The sequence below is a fragment of the Aquarana catesbeiana genome, linkage group LG03 (genome assembly GCF_042186555.1).
Source record: "Aquarana catesbeiana isolate 2022-GZ linkage group LG03, ASM4218655v1, whole genome shotgun sequence".
In the NCBI taxonomy this organism is placed as follows: Eukaryota; Metazoa; Chordata; class Amphibia; order Anura; family Ranidae; genus Aquarana; species Aquarana catesbeiana.
In genome coordinates this window covers 299,254,455-299,279,311 of record NC_133326.1, presented here as the reverse complement: position 1 = coordinate 299,279,311, position 24,857 = coordinate 299,254,455, and the positions used below count along the sequence as shown (strand labels likewise).

The window sequence follows — 24,857 nt, the reverse complement described above, 5'->3', positions numbered from 1 at the left end:
CAGCCGACAGCTCCAGTTCGTTCTGCTCTCCTGTAATCCACAGGAGAAGTACAGCCAAACTAAACCAGTTGAATTTTCATCCATCTATGGCCACCTTTAGAGCAGCTGTAGTTGAATTGCTACATATGTCAAAAACAAATTATTCCAGCAGTATATTTAGAAGTGATTTTAACTGTAAACATAATTTACTTTATGCTTTATGTTCCAAAGGGGAGTTTGTCTAATTCGTTTTTGTTTTTTTTTATATATTAACTGCATCTTATTTTCCTTTCTATACACAAAATGTGTGCAGTTAAGCAAAAAAGTTCAATCTTGAAACATGCAATTTTCAAATACAGATATGGATACAAATGAGTAATAGCCGACATTGAAATTACATTTCTTTTGTTTTTGTCCTGTGATTTCAGAGTGCCCTCTAGTGGCTTAGCCTAGGGACTCCACCTTCTCTAAAAAGATCTGTACATCACCATAGTTATACAAGCCAGAGAGAGTTTAGTTTTATTTCCCTTTTTATTGACAATGGAAGGAAAACATTTTGTCACCATAAACTTCCAACTTTCATTGGTTAAAAATGAGATCTGACAATAAAATAAATGTTTATGAACGTGCATTGGCTTAACGGAATAACTAAAAGGTTTCAAGCAAAAGTCAAGCAGCGGAAGTTGGCAAATAGTTCAAAAAAATCTTAACCCCCTACTTGGGAGATGTCCATAATAACTATCAGAGAAGAAGCAACGGTTGCAAACAACAAATAAAGCCACAGCAGGTAATAAGATTGCAGCTATGCCTATGTATTATATCCAGATTTAGATATAATCAGACTTAGTAAAGCTGTGTGAACTGTAGTAACCTATAGCAACTAAGCAGTATGCATTTACTGAGACTGGTTCACTGCATGATGAATCCTGATTGGTTGCTACAGATTGCTCCACTGTGTAGATACATATATCTCTTATTAAACAGGCCTAAATATATAGGCATCTTTCACTTGTCTTTCAGTTATTTCATCTTTAAACAATTCTTTACAAGGCCATCTTGGCGAGGAGAGTAACAATAAATATATTTGCTAAAAGCAAAAGCTGGAATAAAGGTATGACTTTTTTTTTTTTTTACATAAGAATCTTGAATATTAAACTGTTGGAATATTACATCCAACATTCACTGGCATCTGAAGAGAAAGTAAAAGGTGTTCTCGGTAAAGCAAAGTGTTTTCTTGGTCCACAGGTTATTTCATGTTTTTTTTTTTTTCGTTTTTTTTTTTTTAAACCAAAGACCGGTGTCCTGGTGATTGCTTTTGACTTATGTAAACAGTTCATTACTCAAAGAGCCATCACAGTGCTTCTCTAAAAGACTTTAACCTATCAAGTGCCTTTTGTAAGTCCATTAGGCTCCACTGCCAGATTACACCATGGAACCAGAGGCAGGTATACAGCTGGAAGTTTGGAGGCTCTTAGGAGAAACATGTTGAGGCATCTAACTGCTAAACATACTAGTTTGACTGTTACAATCCAAAAAACTGTAAAAACAGTGAAATGGAAAGGTACAAACATTAGAGACACTATTTCGTCAGGTCTTCCCACATTGACTCAATTGAACTTTCAGTTTTATTTTTTAGAAAATCATATTTATAACCATTTACACTTGAGAAAATAAAAAAGACTTACACTTCATAAAATAAATACACATTAAATACTTAAATATTTCTAGTATATTACAAGGAAAACAGATGTAACAGAACATAAAAACGATTGGTTCCATCTCATTAAGTTGTGCACATTTAAACCTCTATGGATCATGGGAACCTTTCTTTTAATAATAGTTGTTCTCTGTCTCTTAAACTAGGCATATGATAATACGATACATAAAAATATTTTCACATTTTAGTTTTGTAGATCAGTGCTCGTTCTGGCATTCAGCTATCAGCCAGATGGTCTCTTCTTTTCATTCTTCTAGGTAGTGCACTTCAGGTAGATGGTTAAAAGAAGACACCTGGGGGAATACATGCTGGCATTAGACTTGTTTCATAACATAACAGTTTTTTTGTAGCCTTTAGGATTAAAGTGCTAGTGACTGGACAACAATATTCAAAGTCGCTGACGTAAAACATGCATACAGCAGGAGAAATAAGAGTGAAGAAAGGACTCCCCATCTACATATTTGTTCCAGGTGCTTCATTCAGAAGATAATACAGCCAGGCGCTAGTATCTTCAGGTGATGGTTAGCAGATAGCATGTGTATTTCTCCAAGGAAAGGTTCATTTTAAATGTGTTTTTGATTATTGGTGCAATGATTAAGTTCAAGTAGAACTATAGGCAAAACTTTTTATTTCATTCTGGCTAGAGTAAGGGAGGGTCATAACCCCTGTCAGTTTATTCTTTTCCCATCGGGGAGATTTTTCTTCCCTGCAAATTAAGGGAATCCCTTGGGGACCCCCAGGCCACCAGATCTAGTGTCCCCACTAGAAGACTTCCCCTCTATTACTTTTCTGGAGACAACCCAAAATTTGGGATTTTCTCTTACTTTCTATTTCAATGATAATGGTAAACAGAACATTACAGAGGGTGAATCTCCGTAAGGCTCAGTTCACTTATATGCAAATTAGATGCATTTTGAACCGCATCCAACTTGCATGACATGTTAACCCGGCAGCCTTCTCTTATGGAGCAGGTTCACATATCTGCAGACTGGCTGCGGTCTGTTTTTAAAGAGTGTCCTGTGCATTTTTCATTCTGGTTCAGGCGTGATTTCAAGTAAAAATTCACACCTGAATCGCTCCTGAACCAGTGAACAAAACTGCACCGGACTCCTTTTAAAAACCTCACTGAAACCGCGACCAGGCATATGTGAACTGAGCCTAATGGGGGCACAGATCGCAATAAAAACAGACAGGTGTTCTAAATCCTCTCTATTCTATTCAAAAATAAAAGAATTGTGCCTTTAGTTGTACTTTTATGTGATTACTCTGATTGCATAAAATAGTCTAACGGGCTAAATAACAAACATTTACAGGATTGTTGATATGGCTACAAATAAGCACCAATTCACCGTGGCACCTAAATGCATGTTTCCCATAGTGAGAAGCGGGTACCTCTAGAAGCATATCATTATCAAAGCATGTGAAGTGCCAGGTACATGATTTCTAGACCATTTACACAGTAAAATAAAGCTAGCTCTAATGATGAGTGCCTTATCATACATTGCATAGGCTACAGTGGATCTTACTTTTACTCAGGCAGCAGTCTCCTGTCAGGACAAAAAAATCCTGCACTGCCCTGTTGTTTCAGCTGCAATACATTGATCACTATGGGTTGCATTCTTTTCAATGGATGCAAGGTGTTCAGTGATTTGAAAGAAAGGCGATTATGATATTAATTTGCACCAACACCAGTGGCGGCTGGTGGTTTTTTTTGGGGGGGGGGGGCGGCAAACAACCACCTCCCCGGTCGGCCAGTGGCACCCAAGCCCCCTCCAGGGGCTGTCGGACGGTCATCTAGCCCCGCACTTGCCCCATAGGTCACGGCAGGCAACGCTCCTATGGGTGGCGGGCAACAGCTTCCATTGCGTCTCCTCCTCCTCTGCATCACAACAGTTTGTACCGTGCGTCTCCTCCCTCCTCCTCCTAAGCATTCAATAGGTTTGCCTGTCCTTTCAGACAATCAGGTGACAGGTCTCAGGACCCGCTTCCTGATTGGCAGGGAGGAGGATTAGTGTGACAATAGCGAATATTAATTCGCTATTGTCACACAACTGGATGTGCTCAGGGTGCTGTGCTCTGCACCCGGCACACACCCTTTTTTGAAGCCTATTAAAGCCTCTGGCTCTAATCATGTGCTTCAAAAAAACAAAAAAACCCCATTGGAATCCATGCGTCCGGCGCACCGCATGTAGATTAAGGAGCTGGACACATGTATAGGGGGTGCGGTGCCTTGCAGTGAAAAAGAATTTAAGATGGTTTATGAATAGAGGAGGTTCTGAGCGAGCGACAGTGATCAGTGTACACTAAAGCCGGCACTACAAGTCTCAACACTGGATGTTCACCATCATGAGATTGCTGCCTGGGTAAAATTAAGATGTGTAACAAACATTGCAGCAGCCAGAGATGGTGCACACATCATTACAGCTAACCTATGTTTTTCCTATTTCAGTCATCTGCCTTCATGTTTGGGCAAGAAATCAGTAGTAGCATCAACTAAAATGATATTTTGTTGACCCATAAGCAGGCAGGTGACACTGAGCCAAGAAACAGTGTTTCCCCCTGGCTTCCTATGCAGTGTGACAGGAGTGTAAGACACTCAGGATTAACTAAATGACTTCACCTAAAGCAGAATTTTACACATAACAACTTAATAAAAAATAATGTTCTTTAGCAAGGAACATACAGTACATTCCACATTAATATTTATGCTGCCAAAATTAGTGTGTGCTATAAATTGCCTACCGCATTGTTTCTTCTTGCTGGGGGTTGCTGTTTTACTGAAGACTGGCACCCCTGAGCAGCAGTAAATCTTTAGGCTATCAGCAGATCGGCCTCTAGTGGCTCTGGTTTTCGGCACAATGCCAAAAATGAAGAGCAACTGAGCATGTGCAGAGAAGGGTGAATAACTGGATTTTTAACAGTATAGGCACTTATTTTTAATGTTTTACATATCTATACCTGCAAAAGAGGCCAGCCTGAAGTGATCTAGCAGGACTTAATTTTCTGACAAAAAGTTCTACTTTAAGCTAGGTTCACACTGTTGCGATCAGATTTTGATCAGACTATCTGTGCGATTTTGTGATACAACTTGGATGTGGTTTGCTTATTCTATGGGGCCAGAATTGCCCTGGAATTACACCAAAGTAGCACAAGACCCTTTTCCAAAATCACGCTGCGTTGATGTGAATAGGCACCATTAAAAACAATTGTTCATGTGACTCAAGCCGCATCTGAAATTGCACTAGTGTGAACCAGGCCTTAAGGTGGTCTAAACAGACCATGTTGCAGCTGGCAACTTAGCATGAGCCAGGGTTCACCAGCAGTGAAACCTGCTAGTCTATAGACTCATCTGTCATCCACAGTGGTAAATTACCATTTTGTGAATATCCTTGCTTATACTTGGCAACAATGACTTTTACAACATAAATAATAAAACACATTACTTACTGTAAGTCAGTGCTTTGCTCTTTGTTTTGTTTTTTGTTTAAAGTGTTGTCAACATGAGTATGTCCGGACTGTGGAGCTGTCTAGTCTCTGCATTGCGGAAGGAGCAGCTGCTAAGAAAATGCAAATATATATATATGTTCAGTAACTGAACATAATTCATCCCAACCATCTATTACTACTTAGCACAAACTGGTTTTCAAATAATTTGCTCTCACATTAAGCTAAATAAACTATATGATAACGATGTAGTCTTCTATGCTCCTCTTCTTTACAAAGACTACAAACCTGCATAGACCAATAAGCATACTTAAGGTTAAAAGGTTTTTTTGCTCCTCATACCTGGATAAGCCATGTTTAGTAGTTTGCAGCCCTGAAATAACAATATGCTGTATATTCTGTATAGCTAAGGGCCTCCCCAAAGAACTCACGGTTCCACTGTTGCATGAAAGTAGGCAACCCTCTTTTACTAAGAGACCTAAAGAGGCCTAGGTGAATTTTAGCATTACAAAATGAATTGTGAAAGGCCTGTCCCCAAATGTAAAGTCATGAAACAATGGGCTTTTTAAGCTGCACTGGGGTTGATTTGCTAAAACTGGAGAGTGCAAAATCTGGTGCTGCTGTGCATGATAGCCAATCAACTTCCAGGTTTCATTGTCAAAGCTTAATTGGACAAGCTGAAGTTAGAAGCTGATTGGCTGCCATGCACCAGATTTTGTACTTTCCAGTTTAAGTACATCAACCACATAGCTCCCAACTGTCCCTGATTTCAAGGGACTTTCCCTGATTTGGAGCAATGTCTCTCTGTCCCCCTTTCCCCCTCATTTTGGTCTGATCCATATAGTTGTATATAAAATGCACTTTTTATCTTTCAAAAAGCGTTTCTCAGTGCTAAACCTTTCATCCAATTTCTAAATTGCTGCATTTGTACATTTTAAAAGCCAATATAAAGGAATAGTAGTTGTAAAAAAAAAGCACTTGTGGATTTAATTAACCTTTTTTATTGGTTAATTCTCCTTTAAGGGGGTGTGGCAGGGGGCGTGTCCTATGCCTACATACCTTTGTTAGTAGGTGCCCCTCATTCCTATCTCAAAACGTTGGAAAGTATGCACACTGTGTCTATGATTTATCACACATGATCAATTAATGTTGTAATTGTGGCTGTTAATTTTGTGCAGGTTTTACACAATAAGGCCCCTTTCACATGGGGTGGACTCCGCTGCTCAGTGGGGAATCTGTCTGCTGATCCCCCGCTCAGCAGGTGAATGATTTGTCTGTGTCCGCTTATGCAGAGCGGACACAGACAGCCTGCTGTCCTACCACCTGTCCGTTTACACCTGACAGCCATTTGATCGAATCCACTAGACCAGTGGTAGCCAACCTTGGCCCTCCAGCTGTGGTGAAACTACAAATCCCATCATGCCTCTGCCTCTAGGAATCATGCCTGTGATTGTCAGGGTCTTGCAATGTCTCATGGGACTTGTAGTTTCAAAACAGCTGGAGGGCTGAGGTTGCCTACCCCTACACTAGACAGTTAGGGAACAGATACCCATCCATCTGTTTTTAGCAGATAGGATCGGATGTCAGCGAGTGTCCATGGACATATGTCCGTTGACACCCGCCACTCCATAGAGAGCAATGGATGGTCCAATCAGGTCCGTCTGTGTAAAAGGGGCCTTAGTCTCAGGCGATTTCAGTAGTGTCTTTGAGCTTTGCATTTGTTACTGTCTCATAATTGAAGGGCTGGTTCACACCACAATTTCTGTGTTCAGGATGCTTTTCTGCATGCACGTTTTGATACGTTCTGGTGCGTTTTTTTTACCTCCTTTTTTCTTCATTTTTGATGCATTTTGCCATGTTCCAGATGCATTCCATACAGAAACAAATGCACCATGTTTTTCTTTTGTTGACTGCACTGGTGTGAACTAGGGCCATTGGAATCCATGTTAAACACTGTCCATGCAATTTTTATGCAGAATAAAAATGCACTGGACCGCATCTAGTGTGAACCAGCCCGAAGAGATGCCAACTGTATAGGAGCAGACCTAAACCTTGTAGGTCAGGTGTGTCTCTGAAAATGTGTTAAACACTATGGATGTTACAATAATACTGATTTAAAGCGGAGTTCCACACAAAAATGGAACTTCCGCTTTTCGGAACCCTCCCCCCCTCCAGTGTCACATTTGGCACCTTTCAGGGGGGAGGGGGGTGCAGATACCTGTCTAAGACAGGTATTTGCACCCACTTCGGGCATAGACTCCCATGGGAGTCTATGCCTCTTCCCGTCCCGACCGCGCTGTCTGCTGGGAACACACAGCTCCCAGGAGAGAGCAGGAACCACTAGGGACGTGCAGCGCGACTCGCGCATGCGCAGTAGGGAACCGGGAAGTGAAGCCGCAACGCTTCACTTCCTGATTCCCTCACCTAGGATGGCGGCGGCAGCTGCCGAGAACCGAGCAGGTTCTCGGTGTCCCCTGCCGACATCGCTGGACCCTGGGACAGGTAAGTGGCCATGTATTAAAAGTCAGCAGCTGCAGTATTTGTAGCTGCTGGCTTTTAATATTTTTTTTTTTTTTTGGCGGTGTGGGTGAACCCCCGCTTTAAAAAGGTTTGTTTTCAACAAAAAGTATACTGGGGACAAATTGTAAGCCAGTAATAATATCAAAAGAATACCAGGGTCATCTTGAAAAGAATACCATCTGAACAGGTCAGTCTCTTAATACAGCTACAAATGGATCTCGAAAAACACTCTTATGCAGCGTACACACGACCGGTTTTGCTGTCGGAATAAACTCCGAAGGTTTCTCCGATGGAATTCCATTCAAGCGGTCCTGCCTACACACGGTCAAACCAAATTCCGACCATCCAGAATGCAGTGATGTACAGCACGTATGACGGGACTAGAAAAAGGAAGTTCAATAGCGAGTAGCCAATAGCTTCAGATCATGCGTCGTTTTTGGTCCGTCGGAACAGCATACAGACGAGCGGTTTTCCCGATAGGAATTGGTTCAGTCGGAAATATTTAGAACATGTTCTATTTGTAGGTCTGCCAGAATTTTCAAAAAAAAAAAGTCTGATGAGACATACACACACGGAATATACGATGAAAAGCTTCCGTCGGACATTCCTCTCGTGTGTACATGGCTTTAGGGAGAGCAGGAGCCAGGAAAACATTAAATGTTCTCATCACAAACGTTCTCAGTTTGCCTTTTGAGTATTGGTTGTAAACTGTGTGTCATAGAATGTGGATCTGAACTGGGCAGATCACGGCAGTAATAGGTTTAAATTATTTAGGGGATATCATCATTGCTTTACTGCTTTGTGATTCCACAGACCTGGAACAAGTATGGAGGTTAGGAGTTCTCACTTTACTGGCTGAATACTTGTTACTCTCAGTCTGAGACTCACTTGGTACTGAAGAAAGGATGAAGATGGCAACCTTGGAACTGGCATTTGTTTAAAAACAAGTCAGTAACTGTAATTCTATTTCTATCCTTACATATCTGTAAATATACTGTTTGTATTTGAATAAATACAATTCATACAAATACTGCACCATAAAAAGCACATCTCGTTCCTGTTTTCAGTTTTCAGCCCTGTTCACATGCAATAGGGTGTTATTTGGACTCAATCATCCTTTTAATGCACTTCTACAGAATAGTATGACCTATTGCTGTAAGCAAAGCTAAAAATAAAGCAGTACCATCTGTTGTCATTTTTCGTGAGTGTCCGGACGTTGTTGTTAATCTGAATCCTGCTGGCAGTGTTTCTGAAGAGCCCGGCATCATGCTGATTCCATGGACCTCGCGTGGTGGAAATTGCCTCCTCCAGGAGGGCCCACGTCTAAAGTTTTTGTCATCAGTCTGAAAATACAAAACATGCCAAATTATAGAGCAGCAGTTCTATTCTGCTTATTTTCGTTGCTTTTATGCATTTATCACACAATAAAAGAATATTTTCAGTTTTTGTTATACTAGCAAGCATAGCTAATTGTCCAATAGGTATCTGCTACAAATGGATTTTTTTTTAAATGCTAGAGTTTAACAATAAAGCTCATTCCTAGGTGAATCTCCCCTGTATCTACATATTGCTGCATGATCAATGACTATAGCAACAACGCAGTAACTATCAATGCAGGGATAAATGAGTGGAACAAGGTATGGATAAATGAGCATTGTAACATGCCACGCGTGCCTCAATAGCAGACTATCTCTCTGAATCAACTCAACACATACATAAATGGAGTCACACGATAATGGGTGAAATCAGTCTGCTTACTATAATATAAAAGGCCAAGATACTGACTTTATTCCATGAATGCTGGAACGCCATGGGTCTGCTTGGCCCCATCCCTCCCATTTCCTGCAAATTGCTATTAGTAAAGGCAACCATCACACTGGTCCAATTGGAAGACCCAAAGATTGGCACCAAATGTTTTCATGAAATTAAGTCGATATCTGCATAACAGATTTCCCTATGTTTTTGGGGGTTCCAAGATGCTCTGAAGACAACACAAGGTGTGTCCATGCACCTCTCTGGGCACCTGAGTTTAATTTGTATGCTCATGTTTTTTTGGGTTTTTTTTTTTTGCTTGTTTGTTTTTTTTTGCTTTCCGAGGACACTACAAAGGATTTGTGTTACATTTTACAAATTAACTGATTGTTTCTATAAAATTCTACACTGCTATCTGGCACTTGTGAACAGACTCAGGATCTACAGCAGATGACCAGGAGTCAGGAGTCTGACAAGATCTAGCTTAAGCTTTGATAGGAAATACTCCTTTTGCACTGATTCGTGATACATTTGTTAAGGAATAACTCCAGCCAAAAGCCAACGTTCTCCTGATACAATAACCTGATGTGTGGGAAAGAGAGGAATCTCCTTAAAATGCATTAATCCTTGAGTTGATCTTATGGGTGTACAACTGAGCAAAGTGTATTGAACATTTTATAGTTAGTTGTTTTATTTAGTCGGTACGTGTTCTATGTACTTGTTAGCCGGGGAATGCCTAAAGGCAAAGTTTTGTAGACATACTTTTTAAAACTTTTCAATAAAAAGAAATCCCCCCCCCCCCCAGACAAAATTCTACACTGCTTGTAAAAAAAACATATATTTTAATAACCATTTAATACAGGGCATTTTTTGCTATTCAGCACTGTACTACTTTTTTGGCAATTGTGCAGTCATGCAACACTGTATGCAAATTAAAGTTATATCATTTTTTTCACAGAAAGAGAGCTTTCTTTTGGTGGTATTTGATCACAACTGGGTTTATTATTTTTTTTATTATATAAACGAAAAAAAGATTGAAAATTTAGAAAAAAAAATATTTTCTATTTTCTTTTATAGAACATATCACATCAAAAAAAAAAATCGAATTTCTTCATAAATTTAGTCCAAAATGTGTTCTGCTACATGTCTTTGGTATAAAATAAAAACTCAATAAGTGTAAATTATTGGTTTGTGTGAAATGTATAGCATCTACAAACTATGGTACATACAGTTGTGCTCAAGTTTACATACCCTAGCAGAATTTATGATTTCTTGGCCATTTTTCAGAGAATATGAATGATAACACAAAAACATTTCTTTCATTCATAGTTAGTGTTTGGTTGAGGCCATTTATTATCAATCAACTGTGTTTACTCTTTTTAAATCATAATCAAAACAGAAACTACCCAAATGACCCTGATTAAAAGTTTACATACCCTAGTGATTGTGGCCTGATAACATGCACACAAGCTGACACAAAGGGGTTTGAATGGCTATTAACGGTAACCATCCTCACCTGTGATCTGTTTGCTTGTAATTAGTGTGTGTGTATAAAAGGTCAATGAGTTTCTGGACTCCTGACAGACCCTTGCATCTTTCATCCAGTGCTGCACTGACGTTTCTGGATTCTGAGTCATGGGGAAAGCAAAAGAATTGTCAAAGGATCTGCGGTAAAAGTTAGTTGAACTGTATAAAACAGGAAAGGGATATAAAAAGATATCAAAGGAATTGAGAATGCCAATCAGCAGTGTTCAAACTCTAATCAAGAAGTGGAAAATGAGGGGTTCTGTTGAGACCAAATCACGGTCAGGTAGACCAACTAAAATTTCAGCCACTGCCAGGAAAATTGTTTGGGATGCAAAGAAAAACCCACAAATAACTTCAAGTGAAATACAGGACTCTCTGAAAACATGTGGTGTGGCTGTTTCAAGATGCACAATAAGGAGGCACTTGAAGAAAGATGGCCTGCATGGTCGAGTTGCCAGAAGAAAGCCATTACTATGCAAATGCCACAAAGTATTCTGCTTACAATACGCCAAACAGCACAAAGACAAGCCTCAAACCTTCTGGCACAAAGTCATTTGGAGTGATGAGACCAAAATTGAGCTTTTTGGCCACAACCATAAACACTACATTTGGAGAGGATTCAACAAGGCCTATGATGAAAGGTACAACATCCCTGCTGTGAAACACTGAGGTGGATCGTTGCTGTTTTGAGGATGTGTGAGCTACAGGCACAGGAAATTTGGTCAAAATTGATGGCAAAATGTATGCATAACGTTATCAAAAAATACTGGAGGAACATTTGCATTCATCAGCCAGGAAGCTGCACATGGGACATACTTGGACATTCCAACATGACAATGATCCAAAACACAAGGCCAAGTCGACCCGTCATTGGCTACAGCAGAATAAAGTGAAGGTTCTGGAGTGGCCATCTTAGTCTCCTGACCACAATAACATTGAGGCTGGATTCACACATCTGCGGTGCAAATTCCAGCTCCGTTTTCCCTACGAAGAGAAAAAACAGCTGTTCTGCGGATCAGCTGAGCAGGGAGAGGGGGGAGGTGGTAATGAGGAGGGGGAGAGAATGCCTGTTCACAACGGAACGCATCCATGAATCAGATGCGTTCCCATAGAAGATAATTCGCACCGCAATGCCCAAAAAACACACTTTTTTTGGGCAATGCAGAGTGCGAATGCAACGCACATATGTGGACCAGCCTCACTCAAATGAACGTATTTTAAAATGTCATGTGAATTGGATGCGGTGTAAGCCTCATCCAATATGCATAGGTGTGAACCCAGCCTTAGCCACTCTGGGGAGAGCTCAAATGTGCAGTTCATGCAAGATAGCCCAAGAATTTACAGCAAATGGAGGCTTTTTGCCAATAGAAATGGGCAGCTTTACCATCTGAGAAGATAAAGAGCCTCATCCACAAATACCACAAAAGACTTCAAGCTGTCATTAATGTTAAAGGAGGCAATACAGGGCGCTGGTTCGAATCCCGACTACGACATTACCTGCCTGGAGTTTGCATGTTCTCCGTGTGTCTGCGTGGGTTTCCTCCGGGTACTCCGGTTTCCTCCCACACTCCAAAGACATGCTGGTAGGTTAATTGGATCCTGTCTAAATTGGCCCTAGTATAGGTATGAATGTGAGTTAGGGACCTTAGATTGTAAGCTCCTTGAGGGTATAGGGACTGATGTGAATGTATAATATATATGTAAAGTGCTGCGTAAATTGACGGCGCTATATAAGTACCTGAAATAAAATAAAAATAAATACACAGTATTAAGAACTGAGGTATGTAAACTTTTGATCAGGGTCATTTGGGTAGTTTCTGTTGGGATTATGATTTAAAAAGAGTAAACACAGTTGATTGATAATAAATGGCTTCAGCAAAACACTAACCATGAGTGGAAGAAAAGTTTTTGTGTTATCATTCATATTCTCTGAAAAATGGCCAAGAAATCTTAAATTCTGCCAGGGTATGTAAACTTATGAGCACAACTGTATACTGGATTTTACACAGCTATAGACGCTATACTGTAATGGCTGTGATCAACGTCTTAAAGTGTGACTGTGATAGTGTGGCAGGCAATCTGGTGCTAATCGACACTGGCTGGGAGGGTCACTAGCTGACAATGATGTTGTTAGTGACATTAATACAGTGATAACACTGTACACTGACACTGTACTAATGACACTGGCCTGAGAAGGGGTTAACATCTAGGGGCAATCAAGTGGTTAACTGTGTACCTAACAAGTGTAATGTATGTAATGTGTGCTGCTTTTAGCGTACTTAGATCCCTTTCACACTGGGGCGTTTTCAGGTGCTTTTGGGCTAAAAATAGCGCCTGTAAAGTGCCTGAAAAACACCTCCCCTGCAGCTCCAGTGTGAGAGCCCAAGTGCTTTCACACTGGGGCGGTGCACTTGCAGGACATTAGAAAAAGTCCTGCAAGCAGCATCTTTGGGTCTGTGGAGGAATGGTGTATACACCACCCCTGCTCATTGGAATGCATGGGCAGCGCTGCCAAAGCGCCTGAATAGCGCTTTGGCAGCTGCACTTTTTAGGCGCTTTTAACCCTTTCTTCGGCCGCTAGCAGCGCTTTACCACTAACGCGGAGCGGACCCAGTGTGAAAGGGTTCTTTCTAATCTGGCTGTTTTTTCTCCCTGCTTTTCAGGAAGAAGAAACAGCCAGATCACTGTTATCTGTACTCAGAGTTCTGTTTGTTTGTAAACACAGAACTATTTGTTTGGATAAGGCCAATCAGCAGGTTTCAGTCAAAATCATTGGCTGTAATCTGCTGCAAAACACATGCTGTGTTCAATCACAGAGTCATGTCCCAAACCCAGAAGCTAGCCAGCAATGTACATGTACACTGCCAAGCCTGCACCTGCCGCCCGGTCACAGTATATTTACTGTGAGTGCTTGGCAGTAGGATAAAGTAGGTTGCACTAAAGGCAAAACTTTTTTATTAATTCCAGATAGAGTGGAGAAGGATTAGAACACCTGTCAGGTTTTTACCAGAGAGAGAACTTCAAATTTTGGGTTGACACCAGAACAGTAAGAGAGGAGAAATCTTAGCTGGTGGGGGGGATTAGAGATAGGGTGGGGGGGTCCTCTTCTTCAATAAAAAGCCTTCCTGTTACCCAATTTATTTTTCTTGTTAAGTAAAGATCTAAATTAAGAAGAAAGAAAGGCCACATAACTGAAAAACACTGGCTGGTGAGCACACCAGTAGTGCGTAAGATAACACTTTACATGTAAAAGGCAACAAGAGAATCCAGATTGTGAGAACGTTTATAAAATTCAGGGCATAGTAACTGATTGAATTGTAGGTATTTTCTTTTTGCTGTTAGCACAACTGACACACATTTGCCTGTTAACCTCCCTAAAGTACTGGTTGTGCCAAGTTTGCCAGCAGTAATATAACAGTACTGCTTTTGTATTAGTCTAAACTTTACCTTCAATGAAATCCTCAATTAAACCTAAAAAATAAAAAATTATGTTTTATATTTCTAGAAGAGTACTAGCGCAGGTTTTGGAAGGCTGCCAGTTTGTCATTACTAATTAATGGAGAAGAGTCTTTTTTTCATTATATGTGAGCACATGGGTAAAAATATTATGTACTAAACAGACATTTCACTAATAAAATATAGAAACTTTTTCAAAGATTGTTAAGCAGTTTATTTGGTACGCATGTATTTCCTATAGGATTAGAGTTTAAGTATCAGTTCTATAAAATGTACCCACATGGCTTTATGTATGGGGTAACTGCAGCTCTTTAGCTAAGGATTGTTTGCACCAGAACTCTCAAACATTGCAACATTTCTGACCCAAACCGCAAACTCTAATAAAGTCTATGGGACCCAAACTTGAAAAATCAAAAGTCCCCATTTTGAAGGCTTATATGCAAGTTATTGGCCATACAAAAGGTATGGGGGCCTGCATACTGCCCAGGGGGACATGTATTAATGCAAAAAAAAGTTTAAAAATATAGTTTTTAAAGTAGCAGTGATTTTAATGATGCTTAAAGTGAAATAATAAAATTGAAAAATTCCTTTAAATATAGTGCCTGTAAAGTGACGCAGCTGTACCATGTATGGAACCTGCTGTAGCAAAACTGACATTTTTAAAGAAAAAAAATGACATTTAAATAGATTTTTCCCTGCAAACTTTCTTTATTTTGTAAACAGCGGCTTGGAGAGCCAGTCTGTGTGATGAGACCACAATTTAGTGCACTTGGGACAAGAATAGAGATTTTTTTGGATAAATTCCGGTGTCTCTCTGGCAGACTTTGAATGGAAATAAAGTTTTTCACCACAGTGAGCAGTGAGCAAGCCTTATGTGAAGAAGCCAAATTATAGTACACTCAGGCCTAGAATAACATTTTTTTTAATAAAGTCTGGTGTCTCTTTCGCAGACTTTGCATAGAAGTAACAGGTGTGGAAAAATTGTTTTTTGGGTGTTGGTGGTGCCTTCACACCGTAACCCTATAGAGGTACTCTTGATGAAAGCAAGAATTGGCCTTGCTGCATAAAATGTAAATTTTATGCCCCGGTCAAACAGTTGTGGAAAAATTGATCTTTACGTGTTGGTGGTGCCTTCACACCCTAACCTCATAGAGGTACTCTTGATGAAAGCAAGTTTTCCCCTTTTTGTAAAAAAATTTAATTTTGTGCCTCGGTCAAACAGTTGCGGAAAAATTGGTCCTTGGGTCTTGGTGGCGCCTTCACACCATAACCCTATAGAGCAGTGGTTCTCAACTCCAGTCCTCAGGACCCACCAACAGACCAGATTTTAAGTATTACCTTGGGGAGATGCAGACTAGAATACTGCAATCACCGAGCAGCAAATGATGTCACCTGTGATGTATTTCAGTTATCTTGCAAACCTGGCCTGTTAGTGGGCCCTGAGGACCGGAGTTGAGAACCACTGCTATAGAGGTTCTCTTGATGAAAGCAAGAATTTGCCTTATTGTAAAAAAATTAAATGTTATGCCCTGTCAAACAGTTGCAGAAAAATTGGTCTTTGGGTATTGGTGGCGCCTTCACACTGTAGCCCTATAGAGGTACTCTTAATGAAAACAAGAATTGGCCTTGCTGCAAAAATTTGAAATAATATGCCCCTGTCAAACAGTTGGAGAAAAATGGGGCTTTGGGTGTTGGTGGTGCCTTCACATTGTAACCCTAAAGAGGTACTCTTGATGAAAGAGTTGGCCTTGCTGTAAAAAATCTTAATTATATGCACCTGTCAAACAGGTTTGGAAAAATTGGTCCTTGGGTGTTAATTGTGCCCATGAAACCTATCCCAAAAAATGACTTCAAGATAAAATTAACACCCACAAAGCTAGGCAGCCTAGACAGTCTTGCAGGGATTAAAGACCCCAAAAATAATTAATCAGTGACATCGGCTTGATAGCTGCTGCTAATCTAGGACTGATTCATTTTGACAAATGTCAGCTGGTCAACGGAGTCTTTCGACAGACACGCTGTTTTATCTGTCACAAAACCTCCAGCAGCACTGAATGCCCATTTGGAAAGCACGCTGGATTCCAGGCTATAGCGTCTACAAAATAGGGGATAGATTTATGGCATTTTTATCTATTTATTTTTACTAGTAATGGCGGTGATCAGTGATTTCTAGCGGGACTGCGACACTGCAGTGGACAGATCGGATACCTGACATTTTTTACACTTTTTTGGGAACCAGTGACATTATTGCAGTGATCAGTGCTAAAAATAAGAACTGACATTGTACTAATGACACTGGCGATCAAGGGGTTAAATGTGTTCCCTGTTTGTGTTTTACAACTGTATGGGGGACTATGTGACTGGGGAAACACACAGATCCGTCTTCCTGCTTAGCAGGAAGACAGATCTCAGCAGGGCCGCCATCAGGGGGGTACAGCCGTTACAACTGTAAGGGGCCAGAGGGGCCCGCCCGGGCCAGAAGAAGGCAGGATGGGTGAAAGGGAGCCATGCTGTGCATTACAGAAACAATCTCAGAGCGTGTGCTCTCTGTGGCATTGAGCTCAGACATCAAGCTCTTTACTGTCACCTCTTGCTACTATGTGCATGTGCACCCCTCGTGTACTGGGCTTTTCTGTGTGAGCAACATGTCAGCTTTGTGAAAACGAGCTGGGACCAGGTAGGACGAAATTCTTTACAAGTAGGGGCTGTGTGGGAAAGGGAGGGGGGCTGTTTGTGTACAGGAAGGGGCCAGAGCCTTGTGTGTTTACAGATTTGTGTATGTGGGGGGCTGCCATATATATAGGCATTGGTGCTCGGGTGCCACCCCCTCTCTCCAGCCACCCACCTCTATGTATCATGGATAGATTCATGCATTGCTTTGCATGAATCTATCTATGGCCGCTGTAGACACCCCCTATTCAGGCATCAGGCCGCTTTTCAGACGCCGGGCGCCTAATTTATAGTGGCGGGGTGTATTTTCGAAGCACCTGATTAGAGCCATATGCTCTAATAGGCTTCAAAAAAGGTGAAATGCGAGCGCAGAGCATTGCGCTTGCAGTTCACCCAGGTGTGTTAGAACAGTGAATGAATATTCCCTTTCTAACACTGAACCGCCTCTCCGCCAATAAGCGCGGGTGTGTTACCTGTCACCTGATTGGCTAAAGCGACAGGTGCTGTGATTGGATGCCTATCAGGAGAAGGAGAGGCAATGCATGGAGGACACAGCTCGCAGCTGTCACCCACTGCCCCACCGAGATAGGGTAAGTGGCGAGCAGACAGCGAGATGGCAGGGGGGGGTCACAGTGTTAACGTTTAAATGGGCATTTGATGGGCACAGTGGCAGCATTTGATGGGCACAGTGTCGGCATTTGATGGGCACAGTGGCAGCGTTTGATGGGCACAGTGGCAGCATTTGATGGGCACAGTGGCAGCATTTGATGGCACAATGGCTGCATTTGATGGGCACAGTGGCTGCAATGAATGGGCACCGTGGCTGCGTTTGATGGGCACAGTGGCTGCGTTTGATGGGGCACAGTGGCTGTGTTTGATGGCACTGTGGCTGCAATTGATTGGCACAGTGGCTGCGTTTGATGGCACAGTGGCTACAATTGATGGGCACAGTGAGGCTTCAATTGATGTTTCTTTCCTGAATTTTTCAGTTTGTTTGCGCCACCCTCAAAAATTTGGAGCACCAGCCGCCACTGTATACAAGTGTGTGTGTGTGGGGGTGGCTGGTATTTATACAGGTTTGTGGGGGCTGACATATATACAGGGGTGAGGGCGGCTGACATATATACAGGTGTGTGGGGGGTCTGACATATATACAGGTGTGTGTGTGGGGGGGGGCTAGCATATATACAGATGTGTGTGGGGGCTGACATATATACAGGTGTGAGGGGGCTGACATATATACAGGTGTGTGTGTGTGGGGGGCTAGCATATATACAGGTGTGTGGGGGGCCGGCATATATACAGGTGAGTGGGGGCCTGACATATACCGGATTGAGGGGGCTGAGTGTGTATGTACAGGTGGGGGGGCCAGCGTGAGGATTTGGTAGGATGGCCCATGGGCAAGCCCTGGGAAATGTTGGTGGTCAGGCTCGGTGGGGGGGGCCAGGCCTAAAGCTGTGTAAGGGGCCCAAAAATTTCTGATGGCTGCCCTGGATCTCAGTGTCATCCCCTGGCAGAACGGAGATCTGCCTTGTTTACTTTAGCAGATCCCCATTCTGTCTCTGTGGGGAACGATCGCGGGCCGCCGGCAGACTTTGAGCCTGCTGGACCCGCTTGTTGGCTCCCCCACTGGCCAAACGGAGCGCCGACGAAAGCTAGTGCACGAATGGCCGTACCGGTTCCCCGATTTGCGCAGCCGAGCCACCTTGCCGCAGTACATCTGTGGCGGGTGGTTGGCAAGTGGTTAAATTGAGGACTGACACTGACAGTAATGTAAAAACTATTAAAAAAATTAAAAAGGGGAAACACCAGCGTCGCAGTCAGAAAAACTGTGGCTGACATAAAAAAAAAAGAAAAGGGGGCAGACAGGGGATAAAAAGAAAAAAATGCAGCAAAAAAAAAAAAAGGTATACAGTGCTACATTTTAAGTAATGCTATGTGCTAAACACTGCACTAAACTAACAAACTACACTGACACTATACTATACTCACTTTATACTGACACACTATACTCACACTATACTGACACACTACACTACACTCACACTATACTGACACACTACACTATACTCACACACAACACTATACTCACACTATAGTATAGTGTAGTGTGTCAGTATAGTGACTATACTTACACGCGATACTGAGACGCTGCACAAGGGGTCGGCAACCTATGGGCCATGGGCCGCACCTGGACCGCTGCCGCTAAATGTCCGATCCGTGATTTATTCACATGCACCCAGTGGACATTTTAACCCCCTCACGCCGACCGTACACAAATATGTGGCCTCGACTTGAAGGGGTTGTACTGGGGTGATGCATGCAGCTGCAAGCATTACCCCAGTACCATTTTTTAGAGCCAGGGGTTGGCTTCCTTGGGATAACAACCCATGCGGCTAAGAAGACGCTCGGCTGTTATCCCAAGCAGCGGGAAGGGATGCCCCCCCTCCGGCCTCCTTCCGCGGCTCGCCCGGGCTCTCCCATCCCACAGGGAGGCCTGAGCGACCAGCTGGCTCATCCGCTGGCTGGCCTGGAGACCCAGACAAAGCCAGAATCGGCTTCGATCAGATCTAGGATCTAGTAACCCGGACGTGATGTCATGACATTCCGGTTTACAGAAGACTTAAAGGCGCTAAATTTTTAAAAATGGCAGTATTCAAAAAAGCCAAACTTGGCGTTTTAAATGCTTTTAAGTGCAAAGGAGGGATTCGGGGTCTTATAGACCCCAGATCCCTCCATAAAGAGTACCCATCACTGCCTATTACTGTCACAAGGGATGTGTACATTCCTTCTGACAGCAATAAAAGTGATCAGAATTGGGGGCTGTGTAATGTAAACGGGTCCAGAGGTGCGGGGGGCTGTGTAATGTAAAGGGGGCTGTGTAATGTTACCTTCATTTATTAGCAGGTGAATGTGGCCCTCCATGCATTCACATACATTGAATCTGGGCCTTAAGTGGAAAAAAGGTTGCTGACCTCTGCACTACACTACACTCACACAGTATATTCACACTATACTGACACACTACGCTATACTGACACACTATACTCACACTATACTAACACTACACTAACACTTTACACTCTAACAATAAGTTAACACACTAACTCGCTAGTAGAAAACTGAGCCCTGCTCTATCTATTTCAGCTCCAACAACACACTGCAAATGCTTCCTGTGGGAAGGGACCTTTTGTAGTGTGGGGTGGGACTATGAGATTGAGCCATGATTGGGCAAAGTCATTATGATTTTGTCAAATCAGGGCTCTTGCAGTGCTCTGTGCCCTGATTGGACAAAGCCTTGCACCTGCCCAGCGGTCAGGTGCATTGCTTCATCCAATTAGGGCCCTAGAATGCACTGCTTGCAGTGCACTGTGGGGCACTGAAGGGCAAATATCCCGCCGAGCGCCCCTTGAAAATGTGGGTGTTTGTCGAACGGGCGAACAGTCGATGTTTGGGCCAAACTTTGGCTTGGCCTGATTCATTCTCCCCACTCTATTTCTTAGAAATACCCTTTTATATAAAGAAGAAGATACCCTTTTATATAAGCTCTCATCTCTTTGGTCATGTAACTTCTATAATAGGGCTCATGCGCATGGCTGATTAGGGCCATACGCTGCCCTAGCAGGGCATTTCTATGTTGGGTATGGCCAAGGGCTTCTGAGCAACTGTGGACAGGAAGTCTCTCATCTAGGGACACACATTAGTCCCTAATTACAGAAAACTGCTCCAAGTGCAATTATGCCATCTGCGGACAATATCAGAATGTCCCTGATTTGTGGAGGCTGTCCTGTGCACGAGTCTTTAAAAGCTACTGCTAGAATGCACTATTGGAGGCAACACGAGGTCTGCTTTAGTAACAGAGTTACTTTTTAAGTGACCATCACCAAAAAACAATTATTTTTAAACCATATCTAAACCCAAAAACAAAAACATAATATATTGCAAATTACCAGTCTTTAGATGTGGTGCATTTGTATTGCCTTTTCAGGCTTTTTTCCCTTTATTTTAATCTGGCGATCCTACCTGTAACACACTTTCTGTCCTAGAATGTCAACCCTCACTGTATATATAGAGAAGCAGAGTTGTCACCTTTGGACTGCAGAATACCTCACTTTCTCCTCTTCTTTATAACATAGGGATGTAGTGTTTTGTAGTCCACACAGAGGGCTAGGAACAATGTTAACCGATAAGAGTAGAGCACGGGAAGTCCTCAGCTGACAAATTTCTGACATGATTGACAGATGTTTTGTGACTTATCTAACAGATATAACAAAACTCTTTCAATAGTATATGTAACAGATCACAAGGGAGAAAATAGAATAAGTTCATTGTTATAGGGTTTACATACACCAAGGGGCGTGTTTATAAAAAAAATGTAGAAAGCTATTGTGATACTGCATGTACATTCATACTGGGCAAATGGGGGCAAAGAGGCTGATTTGCTATACTAAAAGCTGGACTGCCAAACAAGCTGATGAAAGGCCTTTGCTTATAATTCACACTGGAAAAATACCATTGTATATTCAGGTCACTTCTGATTTGTTTACATTGTTTCAATCAACTTGAGGCTACCTTTTTTGGATTGTCCTCCAGACTTGTATTGGAATATAGTTGGACCTTATAGCAGTGGTGTGGAGCTTTATTAAAATTTTTGTTTCATTATACTTTAAGCCATTAAGATTGTGGAGATCCTCTGGGGTTGTAGAAGCTGCCTGCCCAGGAACCAGATCATTTACATCAACATCAATACTTTAGGATGGCAAAAACCAGTGAGATAATTCTACAGGTCCACCGCTATTTTTCCAATTTCCTCAACTATTCAGGGCAAAGAAACAGTGACAGTGTGTGGGTGCACTGACCCACTGGCAATCAGCTTGCCAGCGCCCCCCTTTACTGCTTCTTTCTCTGTCAAAGCTGGCACCAAAATCCCCTGTGCCGAATGATATGAGATACCAGATGAGCGGTGATGCCACTCTGTCATGCAACACTGCTTGGGCCTAATGTTTTCTGTAACAGCACAAGGCGTGTGGGGAGCTATTTGTCATGGGCAACTTGCATTAGGAAATTAAGATTTTTGTCGCTCATTTTGGCAGGATCTCACTGGTGAGGAACTGTTGGGAAGCATTCTGACAGCACATGTTTTGGTTGATGAGGGCAGGTTTTCATTATTGAAATTCAGCCTTTGGTTCAGGTCTGTTCTGAATTGTTATTTCCGCTTACCTCTTAGGGCCATGATGTTTTCACTCCTCCCTTAAGTAGGTTTCAGGTTGAATTTCTGGGATGGCTGCTAGAAAATTGTACAGGTTCCTTTCTCCAGCAGTCAGGGCAGCCATCAGAAATTTTTGGGCCCTTAACACAGCTTTAGGACTGCCCTGCCCACCCCCCCCCGCCTAGCCTGAGCACCAACATTCCCCAGAGCCTACCCACGGGGCATCTCACTGAATCCGCACTCAGCCCCCGCTCACATCTGTACGCAGTCAGCACCCCCCCTCACTTCTGCATATATGTCAGCCCCCTCACTCCTATACGCACTCAGCCCCCCCCCACTCCTGTATATAAGTCCCCCCCTCACACCTGTACGCACTCAGCACCCCCCTCACAGCTGTACACACTCAGCATCCCTTCACACCTGCAAATATGTCAGCCCCCCTCACTCCTGTACATACTGTATGCATCAGCCCTCCTCTTCACACCTGTACGCACTCAGCCCCTCTCCTCACACCTGTACGCACTCAGCCCCTCCCTCACTCCTGTGTATATGTCAGCCCCCCTCACACCTGTATGCACTCAGCACCCCCCTCACACCTGTACGCACTCAGCACCCCCCTCACACCTGCATATATTTCAGCCCCCCTCCTCACACCTGTATGCACTCAGCTCCTCTGCTCACACAGTTATATGTCAGCCCCCCCCTCACACCTGCATATATGTCAGCCCCCCTCACTCTTGTACACACTGTAAGCATCAGCCCCCCTCCTCACACCTGTAAGCACACAGCCCCTCTCCTCACACCTATGTGCACTCAGCCCCCCTCACTCCTATGTATATGTCAGCCTCCCTCACACCTGTACACACTCAGCACCCCCCTCACACCTGTACGCACTCAGCACCCCCCTCACACCTGCAAATATGTCAGCCCCCCTCACTCCTGTACATACTGTATGCATCAGCCCTCCTCTTCACACCTGTACGCACTCAGCCCCTCTCCTCACACCTGTACGCACTCAGCCCCTCCCTCACTCCTGTGTATATGTCAGCCCCCCTCACACCTGTATGCACTCAGCACCCCCCTCACACCTGTACGCACTCAGCACCCCCCTCACACCTGCATATATGTCAGCCCCCCTCCTCACACCTGTATGCACTCAGCTCCTCTGCTCACACAGTTATCTGTCAGCCCCCCCTCACACCTGCATATATGTCAGCCCCCCTCACTCTTGTACACACTGTAACCATCAGCGCCCCTCCTCACACCTGTAAGCACACAGCCCCTCTCCTCACACCTATGTGCACTCAGCCCCCCTCACTCCTATGTATATGTCAGCCTCCCTCACACCTGTACACACTCAGCACCCCCCTCACACCTGTACGCACTCAGCACCCCCCTCACACCTGCAAATATGTCAGCCCCCCTCACTCCTGTACATACTGTATGCATCAGCCCTCCTCTTCACACCTGTACGCACTCAGCCCCTCTCCTCACACCTGTACGCACTCAGTCCCTCCCTCACTCCTGTGTATATGTCAGCCCCCTCACACTTGTATGCACTCAGCACCCCCCTCACACCTGTACGCACTCAGCACCCCCCTCACACCTGCATATATGTCAGCCCCCCTCCTCACACCTGTATGCACTCAGCTCCTCTGCTCACACAGTTATATGTCAGCCCCCTCCTCACACCTGTACGCACTCAGCCCCCCCTCACACCTGCATATATGTCAGCCCCCCTCACTCTTGTACACACTGTAAGCATCAGCCCCCCTCCTCACACCTGTAAGCACACAGCCCCTCTCCTCACACCTATGTGCACTCAGCCCCCCTCACTCCTATGTATATGTCAGCCTCCCTCACACCTGTACACACTCAGCCCCCCTCCTCACACCTGTTTGCACTCAGCTCCTCTCCTCACACCGTTATATGTCAGCCCCCTCCTCACACCTGTACGCACTCAGCCCCCCTCACACCTGCATATATGTCAGCCCCCCTCACTCCTGTACACACTGTAAGCATCAGCCCCCCTCCTCACACCTGTAAGCACTCAGCCCCTCTCCTCACACCTATGTGCACTCAGCCCCCCTCACTCCTATGTATATGTCAGCCCCCCTCACACCTGTACACACTCAGCACCCCCCTTACACCTGAATATATGTCAGCCCCCCTCACTCCTGTACACACTGTAAGCATCAGCCCCCCCCCCTCACACCTGTAAGCACTCAGCCCCTCTCCTCACACCTGTATGTACTCAGCCCCCCTCACTCCTGTGTATATATCAGCCCCCCTCACACCTGTACACACTCAGCACCCCCCTCACACCTGCATATATGTCAGCCCCCCTCCTCACACCTGTACGCACTCAGCTCCTCTCCTCGCACCTGTATATGTCAGCCCCCCTCCTCACACCTGTACGCACTCAGCACCCCCCTCACACCTGTACGCACTCAGCACCCCCCTCACACCTGCATATATGTCAGCCCCCCTCCTCACACCTGTATGCACTCAGCTCCTCTCCTCCCACCTGTATATGTATATTGGGTGGTTTCTATGATTTAAAAAGAATCCAAAAAACTATGT

General features: G+C 43.6%; 1 protein-coding gene across 17 annotated transcripts in view; it reads right to left on the bottom strand.

Annotated features, from left to right (window-relative positions):
- Nucleotides 1–491: 491 nt before the first annotated feature.
- Nucleotides 492–24,857, bottom strand: part of PPFIA2 (PTPRF interacting protein alpha 2) — a 544,100-nt gene continuing 519,734 nt past the window's right edge. For 12 of the 17 annotated variants that reach the window (XM_073620222.1, XM_073620226.1, XM_073620228.1 and 9 more), the window contains 3 exons: nucleotides 8,844–9,003; nucleotides 5,144–5,253; nucleotides 492–1,989 (listed from right to left, as the gene is read on the bottom strand). In XM_073620222.1, the coding sequence (XP_073476323.1) occupies nucleotides 5,192–5,253; nucleotides 8,844–9,003 (222 nt within the window). In that variant the 3' untranslated portion in view covers nucleotides 492–1,989; nucleotides 5,144–5,191. The remainder of the gene's footprint in view (nucleotides 1,990–5,143; nucleotides 5,254–8,843; nucleotides 9,004–24,857) is intronic. The other 5 variants (XM_073620225.1, XM_073620232.1, XM_073620239.1 and 2 more) reach the window with 2 other exon arrangements.